The sequence below is a fragment of the Narcine bancroftii genome, chromosome 5, assembly GCF_036971445.1.
Source record: "Narcine bancroftii isolate sNarBan1 chromosome 5, sNarBan1.hap1, whole genome shotgun sequence".
NCBI lineage: Eukaryota > Metazoa > Chordata > Chondrichthyes > Torpediniformes > Narcinidae > Narcine > Narcine bancroftii.
Window position 1 is genome coordinate 120735005 of NC_091473.1, and position 23246 is coordinate 120758250.

Genomic DNA, 23246 nt, shown 5'->3' on the forward strand with positions numbered 1-23246 from the left:
CTCAAATTGTATGTTATCTTTTCATGCTTAAAACTGAATCAGACTTCCATGTAATAGCTAAACATATTTTAGAAACAGCCAGAGCCAAATGTAAAAATTCAATTTGATACATAGTCAATCTCAATCCTAAAGCTATTGACTTAATATCTCCTAAAAAAAAACAATGGATCAAAAGGTAAATTCACTTTTAATACCTGCTCTAAAACCAATTTAATTTGTAACCAAAAACGTTCAAGTCAAATGACCACAACTAAAACACAAATCTGAAGAACTGTTGAACTATTTTTCAATTTTTGAGGGGTTAAATATAATTAATGATACTGCACCAACCTATAACATACATTTATAACCTTAGTCATACTGTCTTTACACAAATTTCTCCAAACACTTTCATCTATCTTTCTATTCAAATCCAATTCCCATTTCATTCTTGATTTATAAACATCTAATTTAGGCATTTTATTTTGTAATAACATACATCTCAGAAATAAATTTACTTGAATCATCCTTAGTAAGTAATAATTTCAAAGAAGATTGCCTGGGTAATTTTAAACTGTGACCTAATTGTTCCGATAAAAAAAATTTAAATCTGATATTAACAGAAAAAAGTATTTGAAGGGATTTGAAACTCCTCTTTTATTCGATCAAAAGACAAAAACCTCCCTGCTTCAAAGCGATCTTCAACTTTTTAAATCACCACTTGACTCCAAATTTTCAAAAACTGATTATCCACAGTAAAATGAAAAAGTTTATTCTGATATAAAGGCATTTTCACTGAAATCTTCCCTTTCCCACCTATCTGATAATCAATTTTATTCCATATTTCAATTAAATTGGTGGGTCTACACCAATTAACAATTTTGAATTCCATTTATAAATAAATTCTGCCATAAACTTCTCATCAATTTTATCCAACTCTATTTTAGCCCAAATAGAAGATTTAGTTGTATCAAACATTGCATTAATAAATTTCAGTTGTGCTGCTTTATAATAATTCTGAAAATGAGCAAGTTGTAAACCCCCTAATTCAAATTTCCAAGTCAATTCCTCCAGAGACACCCTATTCATTTTTCCTGTCCATAAAAATTTTCGTACAATTAAATTAAGATCCTTAAAAAAATGGAGGTTCAAAACAAGGAACAGATTGAAAAAGATTCTGAACTCTTGGAAAAAATATTCATTTTAATACAATTTACTCCAATGACATAACTTCTCTTTTGTCCCACTTAATTTTATAATTCGATATTGTACCACAATCTTGCAAATTTTTAGATAATAAAGCTAAAGAATTCTCCAGATCTGTTATATAAATTAATACATCATCTGGAAAAAGACTAATCTTAAATTCCTCTTTATTTATTTTAATCCCCTTAATTTCAACTTTTTGTCTTATCAATTGCACCAATGGTTCATTGCCAAAACAAATAATGCAGGAGATAAAGGCCTTGCTGACCGTGTTAAGGGGAAAGATGAAGATAGTTGTCCATTAGTAACTATTTTAGCCATAGGACTTCTATATAAAGCCCTAATCCAATTAATACATTTTGACCCAAATTGAAATTTTTGTAAAACTTTAAACAAATAACTCCATTCCAATCTGTCAAAAGCCTTTTCTGCATCTAATGACAAAACTAATGCCAGATCCAATTGCTTTTGACCCCTATATATTAAATGAATCAATTTTGCTATATTGTCAGCAGAATATCCATTCTTAATAAATCCAGTCTGATCAAAATGAACTAACTCAAGTAAATATTCATTTACTCTATTTGCCAAAACTTTAGCTACAATTTTATAATCAACATTTAGTAATGATATAGGTCTATAAGATTCCAGCTTTAGCAAATCTTTTATCTTTCTTAGGTATCAATTAAGGGGATTAAAATAAATAAAGAGGAATTTAAGATTAGTCTTTTTCCAGATGATGTATTAATTTATATAACAGATCTGGAGAATTCTTTAGCTTTATTATCTAAAAATTTGCAAGATTGTGGTACAATATCGAATTATAAAATTAAGTGGGACAAAAGAGAAGTTATGTCATTGGAGTAAATTGTATTAAAATGAATATTTTTTCCAAGAGTTCAGAATCTTTTTCAATCTGTTCCTTGTTTTGAACCTCCATTTTTTTAAGGATCTTAATTTAATTGTACGAAAATTTTTATGGACAGGAAAAATGAATAGGGTGTCTCTGGAGAAATTGACTTGGAAATTTGAATTAGGGGGTTTACAACTTGCTCATTTTCAGAATTATTATAAAGCAGCACAACTGAAATTTATTAATGCAATGTTTGATACAACTAAATCATCAACTCTAGGAGCATAAATATTCATAAATACCCAATGTTCTGAAGAAATCTGACAATTCACTAATACAAATCTACCGAAAGGATCAATAACTACTAATTTAAACAGTAATTTTTTATTAATTAAAATAGCTACACCTTGAGCTTTAGAATTAAAAGACGAGGCTATAACCTGTCCTACCCATTCCCTTTTCAACTTTTGATGCTCTTTGTCTGTCAAATGAGTTTCCTGTAAAAAAGCAATATCCACTTTTAATTTTTTTTAATATGGGAAAAAACTCTCTTCCTTTTTAATTGGATTATTGAGTCCATTCACATTAAGCGTTACATAATTCAAACTTTGTTTTGACATATTATAATTTCTTTTAAAAAATATTGAACTCTCCTGGGTTATTGACTTCAAAATCTTCAGGCAGACCAACAATTTTCACATTATCTCTTCTGCTCTGATTCTCAAACATTATCAACTTTTTGTAATAAACATTTCTTCTCAACTTCCGACGCTGTAAAAGAATCTTCAATCTTGTTAACTGTATCCTTACATTGTTCCACTTCCATATGACAGTCATGAAAATCTTCTTCAAATATCTGAACTTTAATTTTATCAACAGATTTATTACATCTTGTCACATCAGTTTTCAATACAGTTATTTCCTCTTTAATCACTCCCAATTGATATGCAAAATCAACTTTAACCTCAGCGAATTTAGCATCCATTTTTTGTCTTATTAAGTCAATTTTTTCAAAACTTTTATCAAAAATATGGGTCAAGAGGAGTGGGGTAACATAGTATGCACCCACTTTACCTTGAACATCCTGGTCTCCTGCATCTTCTTCTGTTTCTTTTCCTTGAGATTGTTATACAAAGCTTTGTTCCTCTCCTTCAAGTTCTTCCTTTAACTCTTCTTTTGATGTGGTCAAGGGTTGGAACTGCAAACGGGCCTTCTGTTTGCCCCGTGTATGTCCTGCAACTGTTGCTGAACTCAGGTCCTCAAGCTCCGTTCCAGTCGCTTCAGTAGCATGCATGCGTACTGGCTCTGCAGTTTCCACAGCTTTCTTCCATGCTCCAGCGCCATTCTCCCCAGCTCCCTGAGAAGGCAGCACAGGAGCCTGGATTCTCAATCGGGAAGTCTTTGTCGATCGTGGCTGGAGAGGAACTAAAATTGGAGGCTATCTTCAAGATAGGTGCTGGCTCTTCCAACAAAGTTACTTCAGTTGTAATCAAATTTTTATAGTAGGCACCATTTGGTTCTTCTTCTCAAAGCGGCCATAGAAAGTGTTCAGCTCACCAGGTATTGAAGCGTCGCAGCCATCTATAGTGTTTGCCTTCACTTTGTAGGCTGTAATGGCCTGCACTCCCTGCCATAGCTGGCATGTATCTGTCTCTAGCTTTCTCCAGAATTGTCACTTTGCTTCAGAGATGGCCTTCTGCAGGTTTTACTTGGAGTTCTTGTAAAGATATTGATCCCCAGCCTTAAGGGCCCTTGTTTCACCCTCAGCAGGTTGCAGATTCTTTGATTCATCCAGGGCTTCTGGTTGGGGAGCACCCGGTATTTGCACGTGGACATACACTCTAAGTCTATGGATGAGTTCCAGTCCACTGATTCAAAGCAGTCCTGCAGACGGTCCTCCGCCTCCCTTGACCATATCTTTGCCGTTTTCATCACTGGTACTGTAGTCTTCAGTCTCTGCTTGTACACCGGAAGTAGAAGTACAGCCGAAGTGCGATCATGGTATGGCTTGGTATGCGATTTTCACAGTGGTGTAGCAGTGTCGAGTGTGTTGGTTCCCCTGGTCTTGTATGTGATGTGTTGGTGGTAGTTTGTCAGAGACTTCTTCAGGTTGGCCTAATTGAAGTCTCCCACAATGATCAGGAAGGCATCAGGATGTCCTGTCTCATGGCTGTTTATCACAGTGCTCAGTCCCTCCAGAACCAGCCTGATGTTAGCCTGGGATGGAATGTACATTGCGACCTGGATGTCAGCAATGAACTCCCTCGGCAGGTAGAATGGGCGACACTTGATCTCCAGATGTTCCAGGTCAGGGGAGCAACACTGGGACATGACCATCATGTCTGTGCACTATCATGAATTGATGATAACAAATGATGCCTCCCCTGGTTTTTCCAGACACTGGTGTTCAATCAGCGCAATGGAGGGTGTAGCCCTTGAATTGTAATGCCAAGTCTGGAAGGTCTACGTTTAGCAATGTTTCCATAAAGCACATCACGCAGCACTCCCTGATGTCTCTCTGATTTGAAGTCTGGCTTGGAGTTCAAGTTTGTTCTCCAAGGAGGATGGTAGAGAGCCCAAGGTCCAAGCATCTAAGCTTGACCTGTGCCTGACCACCTCTGCATTCACGTGGTTGGGTCTTCTTTACCTAGCTCGTGGGTCTGCTGCTTGAGTTGTACATCAAATGAAAGTTTGCCCCACTTTTAGGCATAAGTGAAACTGTGGCAGCCCCCTCGGGGTGCCTCACAAAATTAAGGACGAATGCGACTATCCGGCAGGCCGCATGAGGCCCGCAGCGCTGCCCTCCAATTGGCCACAACTAAAGGAGCCCAACTGGCCTATCAAGGAAAGCAGATTGCAAATGCACCAATCAGTGCGAGAATAAAAGCAGGACTGTAAGCCCAATAAAGCTCAATGTTAACGACACTCAACCGGGTTCATGTCATTTTTTTCTGGGAAGAGTGTGTTCTTTCTGAGCGAACCTGCATACAGCTATAACTTCTGCGCTATAGACTCTGCAGAACCATAGCTTGTAGCAACTAGCTACAAAACAATCTTTCTTGATTTTCAAATAAAAATTACATTACATGAGAGTACATAATAGATCACTTCATGAACTACATCTTACTAGTTCTATTCCGTTTAAAAATATTTACTACTCACCAGTCAAAAAGGCAGCGATTTTCACTTTAAGTTCTGTTTCAGAAGTAAACTTTCTAAGACACCACTATTTTAAGTATTTTTTTATTGCCATCTTTATAATGTGGATAAATTGGTTGCCATGCAATACAAACTTATCCCGTTACAAATGATGCAACACAGATTACATAAAGAGGAGGCAGTGTGATACAGAGCAAGTTGTTTTGAAAATTCCTTGTACTTGGAATTGCTCTCTTTCAGCTGGTTGTAGGCCTCTCTGTTGATTGACAGTCCAATATCCTGACCGAGCCCACAACTTTTTTCAATCAGATGCATGTCGCACATGATTTCAGAAGTTATCTGCCCAAACCATTGGGCATTGAGTGCAGCGACAGTCACACAAATGAACAGAATGATAATCTGCAAGAAGATGGAATAAAAATTTTGAATTTGCTGGAAATCTGACTCAAGCCAGTTGCTACACTATTGTCAATTTAATGAAGGGTAGTTTCTACATTGCAAAAATCTGGTCTCTACGAATTTAAAAGAGTAGTAAAGACTCTGGATCTCGTTAGCAATCGGATGGATTAAACAGCACATTTGATTAATTGTGCCACTTGAATACCAGCACTCTTCAAAAATCCTTCAAAATAATCCAAGAAGAATATGGCATACAGCTGCTTGGGTTGAGTGCATAACAAGCATCTCTGCAAGTAAATAGACAGCCATAACAAGTTACATTCTTTGATAAGATTGCTGCAGTCCACATGACAAAACCCTTCATTGATGTAAAAAGAGCAAGGATAAAATCCCAAGCTTGTTCAATCTTTTCCAGCCCTCCCTTTCAACTCGTAAGCAGGAGATTACGCTGCGGAGGGTGAGCCAGAATTTTTTGCATGGCTCTGGACTCTGGTCAGGAAATCGAATAGATACCTTCCAGCTGAACTTGCACTTTCCACTCTACATTGCAAGGTGTGTTAAAACTCCTGCTTGTGACTGAGATCTCACCAGTTAAATGGCGACAGGGAATGATATTCTCCACAAGTGCAAGAAAAAGTTACATCGCTTGAAAAGTCGTACACTATCTTTGTGCAGGATTCAAATTGGAATAGAGAAAAAAGAAAGACATTGGAAGAGCAATCTCCAACTGCACAACGGAAAAGGGCATTCCAAAGGAATTGTCCTTGCCACTAGCTACTTTCAATCTTCTCCATTCAGAATCTCTCCACCAATGATTAGAACTGTGTATGGTACCTGAAATGTCTCTTCTTCATTTAACAGCTCACTCGGATGATGCATTGCAAAGATGATCAAGTTAAAGAAAGCACAGCCAGATCCAATGTGAAAGTAGGATGGAAAGAGCTTGCTCTGGATGAAGCCAAATGTATGTCTGGTGAGGTTACTGCCCATTATAAAATCTGCAAAAGAAAACAATAATTAAGGACACCATTAAAAAGTGGACTGTTACTTCTAACAGTGTAATGGTATGGATTGTATATGCTAATTGGCTCGGGCTGACCCGGCACCTAATGACACTCTTACCTGGACACCTCCCCTGGGACCCAGGCCATAAAGGTCGGACCTCCTTTCCCCTCCCTGCACTTCCCTAGTTTGGATCCGGGCCAGCTCAAGTCTTAAGTGCAATAAAACCTATCATTCCCCTCAAGGTTTTGCCATTGCAATTATTGGGGCAACTGATAGTGCCCAACAATTTATTGCACAGAATTTTTTAACATCTTCGGTAATGGAGAAGTTGCTGCGCCCCAATCGGCTAGAGGTGGATGCCCAAGTCCTGGGTGCATTGGAGCTCTTTGAGCAGTGGTTCAACTGCTTGAACAACTTCCTGGAGGCTGCTGCTGGAGTGGTCGATTCGGACGAAAAGAGGCTAAAGGTCCTACAGGCAAGAATCGGCCAGAGGGCTTTCCAGACCATCAGAAGCTGCACGACGTACACAGAGGCGATGGTTGAACTATGGGCACTATACAAGCCCAAGATCAACGAGGTCTAATCCCATTATCACCTGGTGTCTAGAAAGCAGTAGCCTGGTGAGTTAGTGGAAGAGTTCGCTCGAGCTTTGATCACACTGGGAAATGATTGTTTGGGGAACCCCAAGGTTACTGTGTCAGAGGCCCAGTGCGTGGAAGACCTGACCCAAGACGTTTGTGTGTTGAGGTTGGATTATATCCGACGTCTCAAGGTGGATCAACTCTCACTGAAACGGACAATTCAACTGGCCAGAACCTTAGAATCAGCCCAGCGCCACGTGGAATCAATCGCGGGCAGAAATGGGCCTACCCAAAACGCGCCACCATGAGGGCCGCCATCCTGGGAGTCGGCATCGGGGATAGCCGACCCGACTGCGGCTGCAGTGGCGCTGGGATTGTCAAGGTGCAACTTCTGTGGGCAGGCAAGACATCTGTGATGTCTCTGCCCCGCGAAAGGAGCTACCTGCTCAGGCTGTGGGAAAAAGGGCCACTACCAACGTGTCTGCAGGTCCAGAACTCCATCTCAGAGCAGCGCGGCATATATGGCCAAGGAGCTTCCGGTTCCGGCCGCATGCGCAGCAAGGCGAGCGCCATTTTACTCGCTCCCGCTGCTGACCTCTGCACAGTAGTAACCCTCACCAGTGACATCACTTTCGCCCCCGACGATATCATTTCCACCTTCTTCACCGGCGTTGGCAGTGTGGTCAACATGAAGGACGCCATCTTTGGCATCGGGGCTCCCCACCGATGACAAAGACAACGCACCTATCCTGGCCTCGATCACCTTGGTCCAAGCCAGACCTCATCCTATCACGAACTCCATGATGCAGATCGAGGTGAATGGGCACAAATCGAACTATCTCTTCGATGGTGGCAGTACTGAAAGTTTTATCCACCCTGAGGTGGCCCGTAGACTCTCGATCCCTATTTGGCTAATGACTGGGTCATTAGCATATACGGCTAAACCTCTAGCAAATTTTTTTCTCTCCCTCTCTTCCATCCCTCTCGTTGTGTAAAAGAGGGAGGGTTTCTGTTTAAAAAGAGGGGGTGAATGTAATGGTGTGAATTGTATATGCTAATTGGCTCGGGCTGGCCCACTCCCTGATGACACTCTTACCTGGACTCCTCCCCTGGAACCCAGGCCATAAAGGTCAGGCCACCTTTCCCTTCCCTGCACTTCCCTAGTTTGGATCCGGGCCAACTCAAGTCTTCTGTGGAATAAAGCCTATCGTTCCCCTCAAGTTTTTGTCATTGCAATTACTGGGGCAACTGATAGTTCCCAACAAACAGTAAAGAGAACTCGCTGTCGCCAAATAAGAAGGGAACAAAATCTATCAGTCTTTGGTTATCCTAAATGTACACACAAGAGTGAAAAGCATAAATATCATTCATCCACATCAAGTATTTTTGCATGAAAGAAAATTCAAATTATGTATGACAATAGTTGTAACCTAAACTAATTTAGCTGTACACTTTTAATGTCATCCAGTTAAAAAATGTGGGTGTGGGCCATTTATTTCCAGATAAAAAGTAACTGCATCAAGCAGCATCACATTCCTTAGACTTAATTCAAAACAGGGTATAACATTTATAAGTGTGTATACACATCAACAGATACTAGCTTAAAACATTTAAAAAGGAGAAAGGTCTGCAATGGAAGCAGCACAAAGCTAGCACACTGCCAAGCATAAAATGCACAATAACTCAAGTAAAATCATGTATCCTTTCCTCCATTCTAACAGCTTATCAATGGCCCATCTTGCTGTGCTGTGACTAACATTGGGAAGCACTGGGTTAGATGGATCAATGTGAAAGCTCGATCGCACCAGAAATGCAGTAAGCTGATTTTTTTTTGAAAAAGAGAATCTCTCCCCTAGTTTAAAATCAAACATGAGCAAATATTCAAGGCTGCTTGATGTGCAATTAACAAATGAGAACAAGAATAAATGAGGGGGAAGCTAAAGATGGTAAACTGGAAATCACTGGGCTACAGTAAAAACAATGCTGGAGAAGCAGCATAATTGTTATAGCAAAGTAAAATATAAATAATCAATGTTACAGGCTTAAGCCCTCTATCAAGGTATGAGCAAAATGTAGACAGACTTTTGTGCTTTATATTATAGGGCTACAATTAGGAGATGGTAATAGAGAGGTGAAGATTGAAGGGAGTTCCAGAATGGAAACACATTAAAAATGGACAATATTTTGGTCAGATGTATAGGAGCATGGATTGTGGCCAAATGGAGCTCTGTTTAATTATCTTACATGCTGTAACCATCTTCAAAGGCAAGAGGGAAGTCAAAGCTCTAGAACAGAAACCATGCAGGTCAAGGGTGTACAGGTAAAATATAGGGTGGTTATTTTATCGAGTGGCAGGGAGCTAAACATGTTATAATTATGGTAATATTGGCAGATTTAGTAAATAATAGCACATTCCTGGACTTTAGAGATTCAAGAGATGGTGAAAGGCCATTATGCAAAGTCAGATGGTTGTCTGAGGAGAAAGTCTTGAATGCTCTTCTAAAATGGACGGGTCGTTACCAGATTGGAAAGAACCATTCACAAATCAACCATCACCAGAATGAGTTTAAAAATATAAAACTACAGATGAAGGAAATCTGAAACAAAACCAGATTTAAAAAAAAATCCTGGGAGAAAAAAAACAGGTCAAGCTGCATCTGTGGAAAGTGAAGTAGTCAATGTTTTGGGTCTCTTACCCTGTCCGAGCAGGCAAAAGGCACCACGAGAATAGAATTTCTGAAAGCATCATGTCCAGGATTAGTATTACGAAAACAAATAAAAGAGGGCAATTATAAACTTAATCATCATCAGCTCTGGTCTCACACCATTAAAGTCAAAGCCTCTCTTTTATTCCCATGTTATCTAAACTTGAATCTTATTTCTTGTTGGTCTCTAATTGTTAAATCTGAGTCTCAAATTAAAGTGGAATTATTCTCATGCCTCCATGGTCATGGCAATAAGACAAAGGTTTGTATTTATAGCATCAGTTCACTGCTATTTGCATCCATTGTTTAGCAAGTTACAATGGTTCTAATAAGTGGTGGTGCATTTGATGCAATCTCAAAGCAAGGTTCCAACCCAAAACATTGCCTAAACATTTCTCTCTACGGGTGCTGCCTGATCTGGAGTCCCATCAGCTTCTCACTGTTTGCTCTAAGATTTTAGCATCTGCAAATCTTCAGAGACTGATGTTTGACCTGCAGATCTTGCCAATAATAGGCATGCTGTTACTCCTGCAAGGTTTTCAAATTATTTCCTTTGTTCAGATTTCTACCATTTCAAATAGTCATATAAGACATAATATCAGAGAAGTACACATCAACTTGTTTGTTTTCCATCCCAGAGTTTGGATAATTTCTGGAAGGCCTCAAATCCTAAATCTAGACATCTTTGAAAGTGAAAGAAATAAATTTAAAAAAAGCTGGAGTCCCTGTGGTGAAGGCACTCCCACCGTGCTAATGGCAATAGTTTATTTCTCACCAAAACATTTTATGGTGCTGGGAATGCACCTGTCGAGTAATACTTTTAGAAAGGAATTAGTGTAGTAAAGAGGAATGACACCTACCAGATATAAAAGTCACCCATATCTGCATTCCCCAGAACGTAGACAGGAAAATCAGGTGCAAAAGTTTAGCAAGTGTTGTGGCCTCTCCTTCAGCAGCCATGGCAATTGGGACAGATGACATCAACAGCCAACATTGAGTTACAAATGATAATACCTGGAAAGACCAAGAAGGAAGAAAATGAAATTGTACACAAGGTGATTATTTCTAATAATTTATGATTAGCAGAATGCAGAAATTTGATAGGGGGCGCTGCTGCTCAGATCATTGGTAATAGATGGCCCGAATTAGGAAATGGATTTGAGCCTGTGGAAGAAATTTTATGAAGATTGGCACTTGGAACTCTGTGAAAGGAAGTTGGTGCTGCAGCTTTGACATTGGCACAACTTTGACATTGGCATTGTTGGCGAACAGCCTGCTTTAAGGCAGCATCCATTCAGTGAAATATTATTCAGAAGTTAAACTTTAACTGTAGTCAAGCAGTAGTTGTGACGTTAACAGTGATTGTTGACACTCTCTCTTTAATACTAAACAAAACTAAGATTTTAATACAAAAGTTGCATTTAACGTCTTGATGTAGTTTTCAATGGGTTTATTCCGTGATGTAATCCTATTTTGTGTAACAGCTTGTCAGTAAGCAGGGGAAATCGCTGCCTACTCTCCAGGATATATATATCATGTGAAATAAAGTCTGTGAAATGATATCAGAGGTCTCTGAATCAATTAATTTCATTGACAAAGCCCAGTTATGGATAGAATCGGATGGTGACAAGAGTTGTACTTTCACAAAGGGCTGGAAACTGAAGGTATATTCACGTCCCATCCACGTCAGCTTCAAAATTCAAGGCAGGTGACACCTGTGGTTGTTTCCGCCCCCGCACTGAGTTTAGCCACAAACCCATCTGGACTGTGACTGTGTGAGTTCACCTCCACATGGCATCTCTGCATCTTTGTTCCTACTCCAGTCCCAGGAATCTTGGTACGCATCCACACTTTGTATGCTCCATCAAAATTCTTAAGCGTTTAGACAGACTAGATGCAGGAAGGTTGTTTCCAATGCTGGTTAAAACTGGGTCAAAGTTTAAGGATAAGGGGGAAGTTTTTTAGGACTGAGATGAAGAAAATTTTATTCTCTCAGAGTGGTGGATCTGTGGAATTCTTTGCCACAGGTAGTATTTGAGGCTGGTTCCTTGTCAATATTTAAGTGTAGGTTAATTTGGCCCTTGTGGCTAAGGGGATCAAGGGGTATGAGGAGAAGGCAGGAACCGGGTACTGATCAGCCATGATTATATTGAATGGTGGGGTAGGCTTGAAGGGCCAAATCGTCTACTCCTGCACCTACTTTCTATGTTCTTATCAATAACTACAGTCTGCTGTCCAAAGCTCCAATCTACAAATTTCATTGGACCAAATTCCTCAAAGAATCCCAATGAAAAGAAAGATCTGAAACTTTTCTCTCCACAGGTAATGCTTGAATTACCTGCATTTTAAAAAAAATTGTAACTTTCATTGCAATAACAGTTTCTCTGCAAGAGTACAAAACACTAATGCTGAATGCTTTTTATTATTTCTGTTCCTGCTCCTTTTCTCCCCTATTCAAATTGGTCAACTTTGAAATCAGGAGTATTTATATCTAAACACACAATCCATTTTAGTTTTGTAAAATCTGTTAAATCCCCATGAGCAAAAAAATTTGGAAAATTTTAAGCTTCCATTTAATAGAAGCCTTTATGTTTCAAAATGCACACAAAGCACCCAGGCACGCGTGAAGAAAATCACAATGGATACTAGATTAATAAAACCAATTGTTTAAACAAAGCGAACAAAGTAAACAATGTGACAAATGTTTTGCTGCGTCGATGCCAGTGCCGTTATCATGCGCTAGATCACACATGTCAAACTCTGGCCCGCGGGCCAAATTTGGCCCGCGATATAATTATATTTGGCCCGCAAGATCATTTAAAAAATGTATTAGAGGTGGCCCGCTGGGCGCCGCGCCAGTATAGCGCATGCACAGTAATACAACAAATCCCAGAATGCATTGGCGTTAGCCTGCTAATCGCCCCCACCTCCTCTGTTTATGTTACAGGGTCTCAACGTGGACTCTGGTTTTGGGGCCTGGCTGATGTCAGGGGAAGCCAAGGCCGCTTCCCAGCGCCCGGAACCAGAGGCCTCGGGCCTGACCTCGCCAGGACCGTTGCCCACTCCCCCTCCCTGCCGCAGGCCGACCCGCGACTCACGGTGACGGGGCCGCTGATCCGCCGAGATGCCGCCCTGCAGTGAGAGCCGATGCCCCCGCACTGTCGTTGTCCAACCCGATCGCCCGCAAACCCCGCCCTCCCGCACACAGGCCTGAGTAAGGATTATGAACTTTAATCTAAGGATAAAACGATCTTCCAATAGTTTCATGTCACAGTGATAAATATATTCCTGGTTAAAAATGGTCCTGCACCTGGATACAAGCTCATTAGGCATAAAACTTGAAAAGTGTGTAAATCAAAGGATATCTGTACCAATGGAAAAAGGGCATGGCAAATAACCCTGCTAGAGTTCATGCCCACAATCAGTCACCCATTTGATTGTTTCAGGAATCATGTTATTCTCCCACATTCTCAATAGCCCTCAGATTTTACTATTTCGACAGCACACTAGCAACATTTGACAAATCCTCTATAGAGAAATATTATTTATTGAATATTTTATTTCTCATTTGTTAATGCTTCTGGAAAGAGTTTATCCAAAACTATTATTAAACATTTATTTTAATAAGAAAAAGTTTAACATTACATATGTTGAAAGAAGAGAAAACATGCAGATGTTGTTGAAAATTTTCAATAAATATTTAGTTCGGCCCTCGACTTAGTCCAAGTTTTTAATTTTGGCCCTCCGTGAATTTGAGTTTGACACCCCTGCGCTAGATGCATCAAATAATGCTTTCTCTTAACCTCAGAAGTGAACACAGCAGGTAGGGCCCCAACCAACATTTTTTGAAGCTATATTTTAACTACCTACCAGTTAGTTGCTGCCAGACTTCCTTCAGCTATTTGTGAGATTTGATCTGTGTTTGCTGCTTTCTCCTGTTGACCTTTGCAACAGCGGAGAGAGATTTGCAACATATCTTGCGAAAGGGAGGTCACAATTCATAGAAACTACATTTCATTCCCTGATGCTAGAGTTCAGGGGGCTTGTGATTTTCTGAGGTTTTGTTGTGGAGCAGAGTGCTTCTGATTGCAAATACAGCAGTGTGCACTATCTTGTGCTAGAACCCAAGGATTGCTTGTGCATGACCATCAATTAACTTGTACAAAAAAAAATGGCTGTGCTGCTGGACAATGACAGCACTGTTGTTGGTGCAGGCCCAGGAGAGCGGAGAGTAGGGTGGCCAGACGTCCGGATTTAGGCCGGACAGTCCGACTTTTGATGACTCTGTCCGCCATCCGGCACAACCTCGAGGCCAAATTAAGGGGTAGAATTCACAAAAAGGTAAGGGAGACAGTACTTATCTGTCTATTTGTGGCATCCCGGGCTCCAAAGGTCATATGTGGCCATGTTTCTTCTTGCGTGCGTGAATGATGGATTGGAATACCAGGCCCAGGTGGTGCATGCATGGTGGGCCCGCATGGAGACTAGGGAGGGGGGGGGTGGGGGAAAATTCAGGTCAGGAATGTTTAGCACAGGTGCATACTTGTGGCTCGAATGATCTTCGACAATGACGTTGAGTGGAGTGTGGACTGTGATCTTTGAAGGAGGGTCACTCAGTTTTGATTCAAATTTTTTTAATTTTTAAAAACAAATTCTAATAAGTATTTCAAATGCATAAAGAGAAACACTTATTAGGAAAAACAAGACTTTTATCGGTATTTGCAGATCATGCTAATTATGTTACTAGGAGAGTTTAAAATTTAACCAAGGCAAGTACATGTTTCATATTACAGTTTTGTTTTTAAGAAGCATATAATTCAGATAACAGTATTAAAATCATTTCAAGGGTATGTGGTGTGTATATATAAAGGTCCGTCAAATGTTAAAACATACTCGACTTTATAAATTAAAACAAAATGGGGAAAGGAGGGAGGGATTAGATCTGAGGAAGAATGGACAATAATATGAAGGTATCAATGAAAGTGGACTAGTTCACAGAAATGGAGGGAATTTGGGTGGAAAAACCTGATAAGACATTTTATTACACCCTACAGGAGAGCCCAACTTTATACACATGGAAGGAAATTATAATGGACATATATTAAATGGTGAAGATCTATTAATTATAAATTGGTACAATTTGATTCATACCGGGATAAATGGTTTAACTACTTAATACGTCACAGGCCTGACCTTATTCTTACAAATCAATCATTATGTTGTTTTTTTTTAAAAAAAAATCACTCCCTATTTGTATATACTTTTCTTTTTCTTGTTCGGTCTTCTATGTGTATACCTCAGATTAATATTGTGTGGAAAATTGGAGAAAATGTGAATATATGATTATATATGTATAATATCTGAGATAAATCTTATGGAAATGTTTGTTTGAACTTCAATAAAAACACCACTTCTACTTGTACCCTAGTGTGAAGTCCTCCATTTTCCACATTTGAAAATGGCTATCCTAGCAGGGAGTGGAGACACAGCGTTGTTCTACAGGGTCCTTCTGCCTGTTCGTGATGCTGATGGCTCTGTACAGGCTTGTTAAAGGACTCAGTGGTGCTTTTTTTTAAAAAAAAAAGCATCCTGTCCGCTCCCAAGATGGCCGCGGCTATGCCAGGCAGGGAACCACAAGCATTGCAGACTCTGGGAGAGCATCAGACAGGACAAGGGCACCAGAAATGGGGTGGGGGTGGGATCCCCTCTTCTGTCGAGAAGCCTGAGACACGACCCTACAGGGAAGGTGACAACAGCAGCGAGGGGCTCAGTGGCTGAAGGCCCCTATCAGGCTGTTGGTACTTGTGGTTGAAGCACTCATATCAGTTTGTGGGCTGCTGGAGACTGGCTTATGAGATCCAGGTGCTGGAATTGGGATTTGAGAGGATGATGAGTGCAAGAAGGGCTCCTGAAGGGCTTCAGGCACTGAAGGCTTCCTGATCGTATTGGAGGTTTGGATCAGGAGTCACAGCCAGCACTGGGGTGGGGGGGGGGGGGGGTAAGCATGCGGGCATTGCACACCAAATGAGTCACTGTGCCCCTCTTCCCACCCACCCGCAGGCCAAGCCTTTGGCGCAAAACATTTTTAATTAAATTACATTTATCATATTAAAACTAAATTATCTCTAAATTAAATGAAATAAAACAAAAATAAGAAAAAAAAATTACATACACATGTGACGTCATAACAGAAGTTGTGTTGGGATTGTGAGTAATGCGCCTGCCAGATTTAAACCTGAATAAAGTGGGCTTGCTGTTCCTCCGTTGTGAATCAATTCTTAAAGACACATACACAATGGAAATGGATACAAGAAAATGGCTGGACTTCTCTGGTTCTTCGAGGCCTCCTGCAGCTTCACCAGCACCCAGCGCAGCCACCTCTATAAAGCCAGAGGTTCTAGCTGTGGAAGAACTAGCTGTGGAAGACAACCCATAGCCATAGATGGAAGACAACCCATAGGCATAGCCATAGATGACCTCATAGCCATAGATGACCTCAGGACTGACCAAATCATCTTACCCTGCCAGCGGTAGGAAGTGTTAATTGGTCTCCGCTGGGTATCACGACAGATAATGGCTTGAGTACAGTATCATGGCCGAGGCACCATTTTATTTTATAATTGAAACAGAGTACAAAGTTGCTAAGCATATTTTCAGCTCCTTAAAAACAATCACATCCAATCAAGGGGTATACGACGATACAGCAGATCCTCTCAAAGTATCTCACACATCTGATCAGAATGGCCAGTGTACTGACTGCTATCAAACATGATTACCATTTGGTGACTCCACAGCAATGTGCAAGAATTCATTCTCCAGCCTGAGAAACATATTTTTGGACCATAGAGTCCACAAAAGAAAGGCCCAGTTGGTTCAGATAGCGTTTGAGAAGGACTTAACCCGAAAATACACAAATGAGTGGTAGGACACCATTTGTAGGAGATTCAGCACCAATTGTCACCATCTGCAACTCTTCTCAAGCCAAGCGATGAATTCACTTTATGATGCCAGCCTTGGCTTTCACGATTATTACGGGAAATGATTTTTGGGTCTGTCTGCATTTATTTGGTAAGAGTGGAGTATATAGTCTATTTCAAATGATGTTATGATGACATGCACAGTGCAGTGTGTGTTTGTGAAAGAGAGAGAGAGACTTTGCAGCATGTTTTTAAATTGGAATTCAGTTGGTGTGTTGGTTGTTGATGGCAATGTGGGTCGATGATGCCACAGCAGTGGTAATGTTGTAAATAGAAATGGATGTAACAATGTACAATGTAACGTCATAATCCAGCAGCAACAGAAATTCACCAAGAAAATTGAATTTTTAATATAATATTTTTATTAATAATAAAACATGTCTCAAGTCAAAACTTAACCAAAACTGGGGGTGAGTGTATGGGGGGTTGTGTGTATGCATGTATTACCCAGACCATTGCAGCTTAGCCACAATTCTGAAAAGTCAACTGAAGTTCAGAAATCCTGTGTGGAAACTCAGACCCTTTAAAATGATGTTCAGCAGAAATTATAAAGTGGATGAGACACCGAGTCACCAGACTTCTCAAAACTCACAAATCCTTATCGAGTTCTTTCATACGAATGGTTGTCACAACTCCCCTCTTCCTGGCATAGAGGAAGCAAAATTTGTGACTTCCACGATGCTTCCACAATCCAAGGCAAGGGTTAAACAAAATGACCATTAGAATGATCATAATCCAAATATAGCAATGATCCTATTTCCTTTCCCCAGACATGGGTACATCAAAATGACCATTACAATGGTCACAGCAGATCACTGTTGCCCCCGACAAGAAGAAAACAGCAGTGTCCATCTCACACAAAATTGCTTCATTCCTGTTTTTTCATTTCTGGCTGATGATCCTGAATGCTGCTTCTTCAAGTGTCTCAATCACATGATTTGCTTGCTCAATCCAGGTGTCAGTTTCCATTTCCCAAAAACATGAGTCATAAACATACACTTTGTCTTCTCACCAATGTTTTTTTTCCCTTAGGTAAACAATCCATTGTTATAGCCTTTAGTTGAGAGCATTAAATTTGTTTATAACTTGGACTTGGGTGCCTTTGCATCTATTCAAAATGTTATTATGAAATCTGTGAATGTCAAGCAATTATTATAAATAAGAGGTATTAAACCTTGATGAGAAAGTTGTAAGTCAAAAAGTGCATCAAGGATGTTTGCCTCGGGATTCACAGAAAGTCAGTGATCTGAGGTTGAACAAAATATCCAACATAAATATCTAAAAAAACATGAGTGTTTGGTACATTAAATTTTACCACCAATTGTTCAAAGGAAGCAACATTGTTTTGAATAAAAAGGTCAAGAATGATTGGGAACAGGATTTGAATCTTTCATTCTCAAATGAGGTGTGGGATTCTATTTGTAATCTATTTAATACAACCTCCTTTTGTGCCCAACACTGTTTTTTGTAATTTAAACATATGTCTAAATTAAATTATCTTGTTTTTATTCAGATATAAATCCTCAATGCCCAGTGCTTCTGAAATAGTCTTGAAAGAGCAAGTTAACTGTGAGAGTCAGGATTTCTCTCTGTCAAGGAAAGAATTAATTCACCAAAAGAGGACAGATACAGATCTTATTGGCTTCAGGGACAAAGCAGTAAGTGAACAGGAGATTAAAGAAATGGCTTGTGGGTATTACTTGAAGTGTGAATTGTTAATGAAACCTTATTATGAGGATAAGGGTAGTGGAGAACAATCTGTATCAGAGATGTTATTTGTTGACAGGGTTGAGGAAGTTAGGATTATAAAATTATGGAAACAGAATCTTGTGTGGGTAACCTTAAAGAAACCATGGTTCCTCATTGCCTGAAAAATTCAACAATTTTGGAAAATCTTGAGGAAAGGATAGGCCATCTTAAGTCACATGAACAGATGGAGTTGAAAGAATTAATTTTGAAATGTACAAATTTGTCTCCTGATGTGCCAAAAAGAATATCAGTGATTTATCATGACGTGGACATGGGAGAGGCAAGTCCCATAAAACAATGTCCATATAGAAAAAACATTCAGAAGAGTAAAATCAGATGAAGAGATGGAATACATGTTGAAAAATGCTATTATTAGACCTTCGAACTCAGATTGGAGTTCTCCTTGTATTCTGGTACCCAAAGGAGATGGAACTGTCAGGTCCTGTACAGATTACAGGAAGGTTAATTCAGTAACTAAAACAGATGCTTATCCTATTTCAACAATAGATGACTGTATTGATAAAATTGGGAAAGATATATTTCTAACTCAGTTGGATTTGTTGGAGGGTTACTGGTATGTGCCTCTAACTGAGAGAGGAAAGAATATTTCAGTTTTTGTAACTCCATCCAGTTTATGAGTATAATGTGTTACCTTTTGGCATGAAAAATGCCCCTGCAACATTCCAAAGGATGATTAATTTGGTAATCCAAGGGCTGACACATATAGATGTTTATATTGATGACTTGGTCACAAAAAGTGACACATGGGAAGAACATCTAAGGTAATTCAACATATTCTTTGCAAGATTATCCAAAGTAAACTTAACTGTCAATTTAGCAAAAAGTCAATTTGCAAATGCTATTGTAACATACTTGGGTCATGTAGTTGGTCATGGCAAGGCTGCATCTATTCAATGCAATTTCTGAACTTCCGATTCCCAATGGCAAGAAAGCAGTGATAAGGTTTTTTAGAAATGGCAGGATATTATAGGGAATTTTGCAGAAATTTTGTTGAGGTTGCTCTTCCTTCAACCAAGGAAGAAAGGGGAGACATTTCTGTGGACGAAAGTTTGTCAGACAGCTTTGGAAAACTTAAAAAAGATGCTATGCCATTACCCTGTTTTAAAATCTCCTGATTTTGACAGACCATTTTCTTTAGCAGTTTTATTACAAAAACAATGAAATTGACCATCCAGTTGCCTACTTTTCAAAAAAAATCCAATGTTCATCAAAGGAACTCTTCCACTATTGAGAAGGAACTGTTGTCCATTATATTTGCTCTGCACAATGTTGATGTATACCTCTCATGAATCAACTGTGGTATTTACTAACCACCATCCTCTGGTGTTTTTGAATAAAACAAGGAATGAAAACAGAAGATTATTAAACTGGAGTTTAATATTGCAAGAATATAACCTGCAAATTAATCATATCAGACGTACAAATAATGTGATAGCAGATTGTCAAGATGTTAAAATTGATCATGTATAGAATTATGTACTCTCAACATTGGGTTTACATTGTTATAACATATTATATATTGTGTATTGTTATCACTTTAGTGATAACAAGTCAGTTTAGTTATAACTGAATTTTAACTCAAAAGTTAAAATTCCTTTATAGGGGAAAGTGTGACATGATGTGGACGTGGGAGAAGCAAGTCCCTTATGCTGTATTTTGTATTGTATATAGATATGTTTTAAAGAAGAAATTGGTGCAAATTTTTAGTGCAGGTCACATCCAAACATTTCAAAACAATCTCATTTAAAATACTGGAGCTCTGCTCAAGCCAGACTGGCAGACTCTGAGTGCCTTTGCAAAAGCTATGGTGAGTGCGCAAGAGACTTCACTAACAGATTGTTGTTTTGAAAAGCAACAGATGAAAGAACTTGGAGGATTAGGTTCAGAGCCGCAGGCTGTTTGAGTGCAGGTTGCTGTTCTGAGGTTCATGTGGTTTTGCAAGCAGAGAGAGTCAAACAGGCTTTTCTCTGAGGGAGAGAAAGAGATCTACAGTGTGCTACAGCAGCAGCTGGGACTGGAACAGGACAAGCTGGAAAGCTTGTGGAAAACCCCATTTTGAAGACAGGTTGTGAGTTCTTAGTTCAGCCTGCTCAAAGCCCTTGTGATCCATTCAAGAGGAGAGGACTGGGTGTATAATGTTTCACTTGAAATAAAGGAAACAAAAAGGCACTCTGATTACCTGAAAAAAATAAGTTATCATCTGGAAAACCCTGATGGGGCAGGTTTCTTCAGCTGATCAGAAGGAATCTCCCTCTGAAAACCGACAAGAACCTTCCTGAGCTGTAACCATTTACTTTTCAAGCACCAAAGTCTGGTGAAAAACATAAATATTAAATTCTGTGCACATTATAATAATTGCCTGCAACCAGTGAACTAGGAAAAGTGAGAAGTGAGATTGGACTGTGAATTAAAGAACTTTTCTGAGCTTATACACACATTACATGCACATAGAAGTAGAAGGGGGGTTAAGTTAGGTTAGTTAGATTAATAGTGACAAGTTAAAATGTGATTCTGTTTTCATGTTTAAAGATAATTAGAAGCAACTTTTGTTTAAGTAACCATTTGTGTTGGTGAATTTCTATTGCTACTGGGTTTTGGGGTCCTCTGGGTGCATAACAGGTTCAAGTGCAGGAACCCCAGCACTCGAGTTGTGGGTGATGTTTTCAGAGGGGGTGCAATCAAAATGAGTCACATGCTGTCTGAAGGCACGTGCACTTGTCTGAAATGCCATAGAGAGTAAGAAGAGTGATGGTGCAGTGGATAGAGGAAGTCCATGTAAGGCAGCCCCTGCCGCAGACCCCCCCCCCCCATGGACCCTCAGAGAAGGGACTCTCTTTTGCTTCTCTTTCTCTTCTTGTTAGGGGCACTGAGCAACGCTAATGGTGATTTTTGGTTTGCCTTATGGCAGGAAAAAGCTGACTAATTTTGTGTATATTACATTTTTTGTATTATTACTTGATCATAAAATGGATCTTGAATATGAGTAGGTGACAATTCTACTGGCAAGCATTGGTATCTTCTTTCTGTAATAGTCTACTGAGCAAACAAGTGAGCAAGGTAGCATTCCAAAGGGCAGTTTGAGAAATTAACCCATAACATGGAAGACATCTCAAGAACACTGTTCAACCATTCTTAAATATAACGAAAACACCAGTACCACACAAAATATAAAAGAGTAGACTCTTGGGGGCTTGTTAAAATATTTCTTTCGCTGAGGTGATCTGGAGGAGGTCTAAAGTATTTACCAGAGTGGATGACCAGGTTTATGACTGCAGCACATCTTGCCATATACAGGCTCAAATCTCACCACCAAACGAACAGCTGAGAAGCAGCAACAAAAAAAGGGACAACTAGAAACGATCTTTCTCACTTGGCATCCAAAGGACTCACCCACTCACAATTCCCTATTCACCAACATCTTACGCCTCATACGAGTGTGGTGTGATCTGCTTGGATGACAAGGCTGCAATGATTAACTAGACGGCAGGATGTATCTGCACTGAAAAGTGAACGTGAAGTTTGCAGAAGTGTAAAGTGTGCAAGGGTGTAGTGAAATACATGCATTAAAAAGTCCTGATTTATTTGATAACGTCCTGATTTCCTTGCTGGTTAAATTTGTGTATTGATACTGTGGAATGAAATGACTTCGGGAGGAGAAGGCAAATGGTCAGTTTTGTCAGAATTTTCTCCAAGTTTATCAGATTTCTCAAGAGTTGAATCCCCAAACTCCCATGCTCAGCTGTCGTCACAAATGTTGCTCGAAACCACCAACAAGAGTGAAGATGATGTCTTGATGAAGGGTTCGGAACCGAAACGTCGACGATTTATTTTCTCCCACTGATGCTGCTCGACCCGCTGGGTCCCTTTTAGTTTGTCCGGATTCCAGCTTTTGAAGTATTTCAATGTCTCTAGCAACTCTGGGCAGTGAACTCAAAATTATAAAGTTTGGAAACGCAAACTGAGTTGAAATATTTTCTTGCTGAAGGCACCGGAAAGAAAGTATGTGAGTGCGTGTGATGGGATTGTTTAAACTTAAAAGTTTGATCCGAGACTTTAGGCCTCATTATCAAAAAACTACAAACTTTTAACGAGTTCGTCGTGGAGGCATTTTCAGTGTCTCCCCAAGACGAATTTCCTGAAGCCCCCTTAACAAGATAAAGCATTTTTCTGAAGCCCCCTTAAAGCATGTACATTCAACTTCAGGATTTGACAGTCTACTTTTGCACTCAATTACTCTTTAGAATTTTAACATTAAGCATTTCTGAATAGATCACTCACTTCAAAGAGAAAAAAAATTGCAATTCTTGAACCTCGCTCATAAATTAAAGTATCCAGGAATAACAACAAAGTTGCATTTGCCATTTAGTGAATTTTTAGCTGCTCTGAGAGAAAGTAACTAGCTTACCCCAACCAAGAGGGAGGGAACCTCCTATGTCAGGCTACCCCAGCAAACATGTTCTCCAAAGCAGCCAAAACAGTGTCTGTTCCTCCTGCCCTGCGCCCCTCTCATTGGTTGAAAAGTTTCGTCTCGTTCCCCCTCCTATGACTTTTACACATACCCCATCTCCAGCCACGACGGAACTGGGCATGCGCCTGAACTGCAGCATCTTGG

General features: G+C 39.7%; 2 protein-coding genes across 4 annotated transcripts in view; one reads left to right on the top strand and one right to left on the bottom strand.

Annotated features, from left to right (window-relative positions):
* Window positions 1-5265: 5265 nt before the first annotated feature.
* Window positions 5266-23179, bottom strand: LOC138763927 (transmembrane protein 205). 3 transcript variants are annotated; one of them, XM_069938926.1, is made up of 4 exons: window positions 23040-23179; window positions 10748-10901; window positions 6431-6594; window positions 5266-5596 (listed from the first exon to the last, which is right to left on the bottom strand). In XM_069938926.1, the coding sequence occupies exons 2-4, from the start codon at window positions 10866-10868 to the stop codon at window positions 5294-5296; spliced, it is 588 nt and encodes a 195-aa protein (XP_069795027.1). In that variant the 5' UTR covers window positions 10869-10901; window positions 23040-23179; the 3' UTR covers window positions 5266-5293. The 3 variants fall into 3 exon arrangements, with proteins under 3 accessions (XP_069795027.1, XP_069795030.1, XP_069795028.1); XM_069938929.1 differs by lacking the exon at window positions 23040-23179 and adding an exon at window positions 14245-14383; XM_069938927.1 differs by lacking the exon at window positions 23040-23179 and adding an exon at window positions 13758-13857.
* pigb (phosphatidylinositol glycan anchor biosynthesis, class B) overlaps window positions 13894-23246 on the top strand; it is a 41914-nt gene continuing 32561 nt past the window's right edge. The window contains exon 1 of the mRNA XM_069938924.1: window positions 13894-14228. The gene's annotated coding sequence lies outside the window, so the exon portion shown is untranslated. The remainder of the gene's footprint in view (window positions 14229-23246) is intronic.

Coding starts and splice junctions, on each gene's coding strand:
- LOC138763927 (XM_069938926.1), bottom strand. CDS start 10,868: ATGTCATCTGTCCCAATTGCCATGGCTGCTGAAGGAGAGGCCACAACA. Junction 6,595..10,747: donor ATGGGTGACTTTTATATCTG/GTAGGTGTCATT, acceptor TTTCTTTTGCAG/ATTTTATAATGGGCAGTAAC. Junction 5,597..6,430: donor ATGAAGAAGAGACATTTCAG/GTACCATACACA, acceptor ATCTTCTTGCAG/ATTATCATTCTGTTCATTTG.